General features: G+C 40.9%; 1 protein-coding gene across 1 annotated transcript; it reads left to right on the forward strand.

The window, feature by feature from the left end:
- The first annotated feature begins 4464 nt into the window (after positions 1-4464).
- Positions 4465-7914, forward strand: LOC147607635 (pentatricopeptide repeat-containing protein At2g33680-like). Its single transcript, XM_086790533.1, has one exon. The coding sequence runs from the start codon at positions 4748-4750 to the stop codon at positions 7352-7354; it is 2607 nt and encodes an 868-aa protein (XP_086646659.1). The 5' UTR covers positions 4465-4747; the 3' UTR covers positions 7355-7914.
- Positions 7915-8976: the final 1062 nt, after the last annotated feature.

Here is an 8976-nt window from a genome sequence, read left to right on the forward strand (position 1 = left end):
GATGGAAAAATATCTCTCCTTATTAAAATAAGTTTCCTCGAAATAGAAGTTCAAAGAAGGTGCATAGAAATTAAGTATAATTTATTCAAGAGGCCTTATCCTAGGGGTCCAGATTTTCAAAAAATTTCAAATTAAGGTTTTGAAGGGCCAATCAAATTCATCCAAATGTATGAATAAGATAAATAGAAGAAATAAAGAAAATCACCCCCAAAAATGAGTAAATACTCACATAAGATGAAAATCACCCCCAAAAATGAGTAAATACTCACATAAGAGTAGACTAAGGACCAAAGGAAAAGCTAAAAAATGGAATTTTGACACCTCACAATGGGGATTCTCCCCTCATGAATGAGGCGCCTACTTCACATGTGCAATTGGGTTTTAAATCTTAAAAAATTGAGATATTTCATCTCTCCTCTCTCCTCTCTCCTAATTCAAGTCTAGTTCCAAAAAGTTAGCTCAACTTACTTAAAAATGGTAAAAAATTAACCAAACTGATTTGGAAAATTCTAGAATTAGTTTGTTTGGTTAGGAGCTCAATTTTTCCTATAAATAGAAGCCTCCCCCTTTGTTGAAAAAATAATAGTGTTTATGCACTGTTACTCTACTCCTCCCAAGCCAAGAACTGTGAATTTATTAATAATTCACTAGTTTTTGACATTTCCCTCTTCCAAAGATTGGTGGCCACTCTTGTTACAAACAAGAGTAGAACTCTCAAACCATCAAGCCAAAGGAAAGCTCCAAGAAATTATGTAAGTAGAGATCTTGTAATTTTTTTATTGATTTTTATGCTTTCCTAATTTTTATGATTGTTTGAAGTGATAAATGGACACTATGCCTTGATCGAAAGGCTTTTCCTCTCTCTCTTCTTAGAATCAACCCTTATTTATCCTAGTTAAGTGATAATTGTTGGAATTAAACTTTTTATAATGTTTTCTCTTTTATAAGTGAATTTTGATTAGTCTAGATTACTTTAAATCAATTAGAGTTAATTTTTAAGACAAATTAAGTAGGAAAATTTGAAAAATGGTCAACCATACAAAGGAGGTTATGGGAAATTTTTTTTGGAAATAAGTATTATCTTTTATTATGCTAAAAGAGTATTCCCTATCGTTTCTATACTCTAAAAGTATTATTTTCATGCATAGAAGATGCATATTGATTATTATCAATTAGAGTTAATTTTTAAGACAAAATTAAGTAAGAAAAATTGAAAAATGGTCAGCCATACATAGGAGGTTATGGCGAAATTTTTGGAAATAGGTATTATATTTTATTATGCTAAAAGAGTAATTCCTATCAATTCCATACTCTAAAAGTGTCATTTTCATGCATAGAAGATCCATATGCATAGAAGATGCATATGGATGATTATTATTATTTATGCATAAAAGAATAATCTTTTTATTATGAAAGTGTTACTTTCATCAAAATAGATTTTTATGCATAAAGTAATAATTTTCTTTTATTATGAAAGTGTTACTTTCATCAAAATGGATTTTTGTGCATAAAAGAATTTTTTTTAATTATAAAAGTGTTACTTTTATCATTATTGATTTTTATGCATAAAAGTATGCATGAAAGAATATTTTTTTTAATGAAAGTGTTACTTTCATCAAAATGGATTTTTATGCATAAAAGAATATTTTTATTATAAAAGTGTTACTTTTATTATAATTGATTTTCATGTATAAAAGTATGCATAAAAGATTATTTTTTTAAATTATAAAAGTGTTACTTTTATCATAATTAATTTTCATGCATAAAAGATTTTTTTAAATTATAAAAGTGTTACTTTTATCATAATTGATTTTCATGCATAAAAGTATGTATAAAAGATTATTATTTTTAATTATAAAAGTGTTACTTTTATCATTATTGATTTCTATGCATAAAAGATATTTTTTTAATATTAAAAGTGTGATTTTTATCATAAATGATTTTTATGCATAAACATATGCATAAAAGATATTTTTTAATATCAAAAGTGTGATTTTCATCATAAATGATTTTTATGCATAAACATATGCATAAAAGATATTTTTTTATATCAAAAGTGTGAATTTCATTATAAATGATTTTTATGCATAAACATATGCATAAAAGAAATTCTTTTATATTAAAAGAGTGATTTTCATCATAAATGATTTATATGCATAAACATATGCATAAAAGAAACTCTTTCATAATAAAAGAGCGATTTTCAACATAAAAGATTTTTATGATGATAAAAGTGTGACTTTCATCAAAAATAGATTTTATGTATAAATAGATGCATATAGAATCTTTATAATCCTCTGTTTAATTTTTACAAAAATTAGAAAAATGAATAAGTAGATAATCTGTGAGAAGAAATGCTACCGTTTCATATTCACTAAGATGGTAATGAGAAAGTTCAATTAAACTATCGAAGTCGAAGATCGAGATAAATGATTATTTTATTCCTCATAAGAAATTCATGTTTTAGAAATCTGTAAGTAAATATTCGTCGAACGAAATTTAGAAAAAGAGAAATTGAAATAGTACCTTTCGAGAAAGATAGCTTAGGAGGAACCTTTCTAGACCCAAACTCTGATTCAGACTATTGACCAAGACCTAATTCCTTTGTCAATTTCAATCAATGACGATGTGCCCAGTTCAGAAAAAATGTACTCAAATCCCCCACCGAATCTGAAACTAAGTTAAGACTTTTGATTTTGATCTGAAAGAGGAGTGTGTGCGTATCTGTTTTCTAAAGCTAAAGTTAAGAAAGGCATTTCAATTATGGGTGGGTGAGTACTTGTTGGTTCCTTCGATTCCAGTGGTAGGGTGGTGGCTAACCCATGGGCCGGATGGGGTTAGGCTGGAATCAGTGGAGTTTTAAAAATCAAACTGAAAAATCTTAGGATTATGCTAGGACTCGAGTAGCTAGTCAATTCCCTGATAAATTTCTTAAGTGAGTGGATCAACGGGCGGCTGTGCCTAATCTTGATTAGGAAAAAAGCATTGAGTTTACTCAAATGATCAAATTATATCAGTGATAGTTTCCTTCTATCTGGTTTATTCAGGTGAAGGATAGCTTAAAATTCATCACGTTAGAAAAATTCGTTAAGAAAATTCAAAAAGGTGGAATTGTCCCCGCTTTCCGGACATGGGAAATTTTCCTGGTTTCGGTTTTCGGAGTGACCACCAGCCTAGTCTCGTGCCCGGACATTCGTGGGCGAGGCCCCGAGTGAGAATCCCTGCCCCGCGCATGAGGGGGCTACTTCCGCTGTCAGCTCTACCGGGAGTTCGGTGCACGGAGGGGGCAGAGGGATCTCACATTATCTCCTTTGTGCTCCCCCCTCCACAATGTCCCACCCTTGGCCAAGCAAATTGACAATCTCTTCATAGCCTACCACCTTGCACATGTACATTGTTGGTGTTCGTGTGCAAGTAATGGCCCGAAACATGTGGGCAAACACATGCACAGGGCATGCCCAGCTAAGACCAACCGATCTTGAGGCCTTTTTATGTACCTTAAAGAAGAACGTATATCATTAGCCATCTTTTCTTGAAGAGCAACAATAGTCCAAACATTAGGCATTGGCCATTTAGCACTAGAGAGGGAAGGAGAGGGGACCTCTTCAAGCTTACCAAAACGGTTGACTTGTGTTGGGACTACATATTTGTGGGTGTAGAAGGAAATCTTTCAACTAGCAAGGTTAGAAGGGGCACTATTAGAGAATACACCATTTCCAATGTGCGCATGTATGGCATAGAATGTTCTTGTTAGGCTCCTTATGGGATGCTCCTCAATGATATTGGAACGGAAAATATCTGAAAATGAGAAAACTGTCAAATAAAGTTGAAAAGAACAGTTAAAATACCATGTACACTAATATACCAAAGTGAAAGAATACAGTTGCAAGGGAAACGAGGACTATGACAATGTGGGCTCAAAGAATTTTCCGATGCGGAGTACACATGTTGCACCAGGGCCACCAATCCATCATGCCTTGTTTCCTTGAATCCTAGTAGACGCCCCTTCTAATGGTGCTCAACCACATCTCGACGCCGAACTCGATGCGGTGTAGTGGCACTGGGCTGCAAATACACCCGATCTTCCTTTTGAAATTGTTTTTCAACCCAAGCACCGTGTTCATCCCTGGTATTGTGCATGAGCAAAGCCCCAATCTCATCCCTTGTAGTTTTCTCTTCCACCACCTTCCTGCCATTGGGCCGATATCGTTTCCTCTGCCTTGTCCGAAGACCCAGTTCGGACATGTCATGTTCAACCTACTTTTTTGCATGGCAAAGTCTAGTTTTTCTTGCAAAGGTTGGCCAAGTGCTTGAAAAATATGGTTTTTTTCTCAACCAATCATTATAAAGGTAATGCACAAACGTAATCGAGCTCTAAAATGCAAAGAAGTGCCGAGATTATAATTAGAATGTATAAAATTTGTTCATGGGAAACAAAAGGCAATTCCAATTAGTTTTAAAATCCAACCGAGAAAAACACATTCCCACTGACCGCAAAATGCAGCCTGTGTGTAGAATGGCTGTCGGAGGGCCAATTTGCCGTCGGTCGCCCCCATTGCCCCCTTCCGATCGACGGGCCATTGTGCTCCGTCATGGACGGAGCCCCGGCAGCACACCAGCGAGCCGGATCGGGGTTTTGGCTGTATGCAATCCTGTGAGGGCACATAAACGGGCAGAACGAAAGAAAAAATAGCATGGTTGGGAACCGCTTCGCTTGGAGGATGCCTTCCCTTCTCTGGAAGAAGAGATGCTGCCCCAGCCTTCGGTTGAGAACCTTGTATACATCGGGCTCAAGTGCACAAAACAGAAAAACCTGGCCTATGCTCTGCGCTTGCACGCCTACACGTGCGAAAGTGGTCTGCAAGCTCATACATCACTCGGGAACCACCTCGTCTCCATGTTGGTGGAAGTTGGAAGCATGGGCAATGCCCAGAAGGTTTTTGACAGGTTGGTGTTCAGGAGTGAGTGCTCCTGGAATTCTCTCATCCATGGTTACGTTGAACATGGGGATTCAAGGTATGCTCTCACCCTGCACCAGAAAATGCAAGAAAATTCCCTACATCCTAGTGGACGTACTTTTGTCACCTTATTGCAGGCTTGTTCTAAGCTGAAAGATGTGGAAAGAGGTTGTGAAATACATGCTGAGATTGCCAGAAAGGGGTTGTTAAAAACAGACCTCTTTGTCTGCAGCGCCTTGGTGAACATGTATGCCAAATGTGGCTTACTAGAAAAAGCACAAGAATTGTTTGACTTTCTTCCAGTTCGGAACACAGTCACATGGAATACACTGATTGCAGGATATGCACAACACGAGCATGGTGAGGAAGCACTGCACTGTTTTGAACAGATGCAACTCCAGGGTGTCTCTCCAGATGCTGTCACGTTCACTTGCAGCCTGAAAGCCTGTAGCAGCATTGGAGCCACAGACAAGGGCAGCGAAATACATGCTGAGATTGTCAGAAAGGGTTTGTTGAAAACGAACCCTTTCATTGGCAGCACATTGGTTGACATGTATGCCAAATGCGGCATGCTAGCTAAAGCACAGGAAGTGTTTGACATGCTTCCTATTCGAAATGTAGTCACATGGACTGCTCTGATTGCAGGATATGCACAACATGAGTGTGGTGAGGAAGCACTGAAATATTTTGAACAAATGCAGCTTGATGGTGTCTCCCCAAATGCTGTCACGTTTGCTTGCAGTTTGAAAGCCTGCGGCATCATTGGAGCCATAGACAAGGGCAGTGAAATACATGCTGTCATTGCCAGAAAAGGGCTGTTGAAAACAGACCTCTCTGTTGGCAATGCATTAGTCGATATGTATGCCAAGTGTGGCATGCTAACAAAAGCTCAAGAAGTGTTTGACATGCTTCCAGTTCGAAACATAGTCACATGGAACACACTAATTACAGGATGTGTGCAACACCAGCAAGGTGAGGAAGCACTGAACCGTTTTGAACAGATGCATCTCCAAGATGTTTTTCCAGATGCTATCACGTTCACTTGCAGCTTGAGAGCCTGTGGCAGCATTGGGGCCAGAGACATGGGCAGTGAAATACATGCTGAGATTGCCAGAAAAGGGCTGTTGAAGACCGATCTTTCTGTTGGCAACGCGTTGGTTGATATGTATGTTAAATTTGGTTCACTTGCAAAAGCACAGGAAGTGTTTGACATGCTTTCTGTTCGGAACATAGTCACATGGAATTCACTGATTACAGGATATGTGCAACATGATCATAGCGAGGAAGCACTGAACTGTTTTGAACAAATGCAACTGGAGGGTGTCTCTCCCGATGCTGTCACATTTGCTTCCAGCTTGAAAGCATGTGGCACCATTGGAGCCACAGACAAAGGCAGTGAAATACATGCTGAAGTTAAAAAAAAGGGGCTGTTGAAAACAGACCTTTTTGTTGGCAGTGCATTGGTTGATATGTATGCGAAATGTGGCTCACTTTCAAAAGCGCAGGAAGTGTTTGACATGCTTCCGGTTCAAGATGTAGTCACATGGACCTCACTGATTGCAGGATATGCACAACATGAGCATGGTGAAGAAGCATTGAAGTGTTTTGAACAGATGCAACTGGAGGGTGTCTCTCCAAATGCTGCCACGTTCTCGTGCAGCTTGAAAGCCTGTGGCAGCATTGGAGCCATAGACAAGGGCAGTGAAATACATGCTGAGATTGCGAGAAAGGGGATGTTGAAAACAGAACCTATTGTTGGCAGCGCATTGGTTGATATGTATGCCAAATGTGGCTTACTTGCAAAAGCACAGAATGTTTTTGACATGCTTCCGGTTCGGAACAAAGTCACATGGAATGCATTGATTACGGGATATGCCCAGCTAGGAGAAATTGAAGATGTTCTCTGTATCTTTGACAGAATGATAGGAGAAGGGAGTGATCCTGATCCGATCACATTTATTAGTGTTCTTAATGCCTGCAGCCATGCAGGTCTGGTAGATAAGGGCCAGACATGCTTTGGGGCCATGAGCAAAGACTATGGTGTCACTCCTACACTTATCCACCACACTTGCATGGTTGATCTGCTTGGCCGTGCAGGCCAACTAGACGGGGCACTAGCAATGATGATGAAAACACCGTTCCATTCTGATATTGTGATGTGGCTTGCTGTGTTGGGTGCTTGTCGAAAGTGGGGCAATGTGGAGCTTGGAAGACAGGCCTTTGAACAGGCAGTTCGATTGGATGAAAAAGAAGCTGCAACCTATGTTTGTATGCGTAACATTTATGCAGATGCTGACATGCAGGAGGATGCAAAGAAGGTGGAGGCAACGAGAGTGGACAAAACCGGCATCAGAGAAGTCAAGAAAACGAATGAATTGATGTTAGTTTCATTGTGAAAATAACAAGCATGGAAGAAGTCAGGATGACGTCGGCGAACTGATGGTAGCTTAATTGTGATGCATCCTAACACCCTCAAAGCAGAATTATTCATGCAAAACTAGAAGAGCTTTACCTCAAATTGCAGGAGCAAGGGTATGCCCTAGATTTGCATGGAGTGTGACAAAACATACATAATGATGCAAAGGAAAAGGCATAGTAAGCCTTCAATGCAGATAAGTTTTAGAAATTGAAGTTAAAAAGGATCAACATGGACTAAAGAAGGTAGTGAAGAAGATCTTGTCAAGACGCTAGGCTATTGAAGCCAAGGAAGTGCCACTTGTTGATCAGGGCAAGTGAAACCGATCCCGTCAAGTGGGAATAGACTCCGTTGGACACCCACACGCGTAATAGCACAACTTAAATATCACAATTTGAAATGGACAACTTAATAACAACTGAAAATGAAATGTTGATAGATGGACACCAGCACTGGGGCCGGAACGGGCCGACCCCCCCTCAATATATGATATATTATTGGGAGTATTTAACAAATACAATGCTCCATCGGTTCAATGAACCAGATGATGTCCATGTACAACTGAGATGAATACAGGACCAAACAAGAGATTCGAAGTAGACGTTCGAAGGAGAGCGACCCGCTTGAGTGGTCAAGTCTCTACGGTCCTGTGCCTTCACTGGAATCCGTGGAGAGTGCCCCACTGGTGTTCCAGGACCACGCACAAAGAGGCGCTCCCGTACTAACGCTTGGCTCTCCCGATCTCGGCACCCATGGACCGTGGTTCTCCAAAGGCTTGCACTACCCGGCACCGAACGGGTGTTAGCGGTAGAGAGAATCCTTTATCAGATTTACAACAAAATCCCTTTACTTAAATCTGAATCCACTTACTTGTAGCCCATTAATGAAAGACGAATACCCGAGGCGTCTGTGTGTAGCTACTTGAGAGGGACACGAGGGCGCAGCAGCCTGGTGAGGAGGATGAGGAGCAGCTGCCTGTGTAGAAGGTGTATCCACCAGAAGAGAGGGAGATGCCGCCTATGGAAGGGAGGTGCAACCGCCTGCAAAGGAGCATAGCCGCCTAAGGGAGGCAGAACCGCCTGTTGTGGAGAAGGTGCAACCACCTACAAGGGAGGAGGAGGAGGCGCAGCCAATAGCTGAAGAGAAGAAGGTGCAGCCGCCAGCTGAAGAACACGGAAGCCGTCTGGTTGCAGTCGCCTGTATGGGCAAGAGACACCTAGCTGCAGTCGCTCGTGGGGAGGAGGCACAACCGACCGCAGTAGATAGGCGCAGTTGTTTGTGGCTGCGAGTGGGAGAGAGGCGCAGCCGCTTGAAGGAGGCGTAGCCGCCTGAGGAGATGGTGAAACCGCCTGGTTGCAGGAGCATAGCCGCCTGAAGGATGCAGAAACTGCCTGGCTGCAGGAGCACAGTCGCCTGCTATGGCGGCCAGCAGAGGAGAGGGTAGCCTGCTGGAGAACAAACGCAGCCGCCAACTGAAGAGTACAGAAGCCGCCTGTAGCATAGAGGGAGCAGTCGCCTTTGGAGTGGAGAGGCGCAACACCCTGCAGAGTAGCCGCTTGAGAGCCAACGAGGATGCCGGCTCTATGCTTTTACTGGTGGGGT

The sequence above is a fragment of the Cibotium barometz genome, chromosome 55 (genome assembly GCF_041138505.1).
Source record: "Cibotium barometz isolate CiBa-2024 chromosome 55, ASM4113850v1, whole genome shotgun sequence".
In the NCBI taxonomy this organism is placed as follows: domain Eukaryota; kingdom Viridiplantae; phylum Streptophyta; class Polypodiopsida; order Cyatheales; family Cibotiaceae; genus Cibotium; species Cibotium barometz.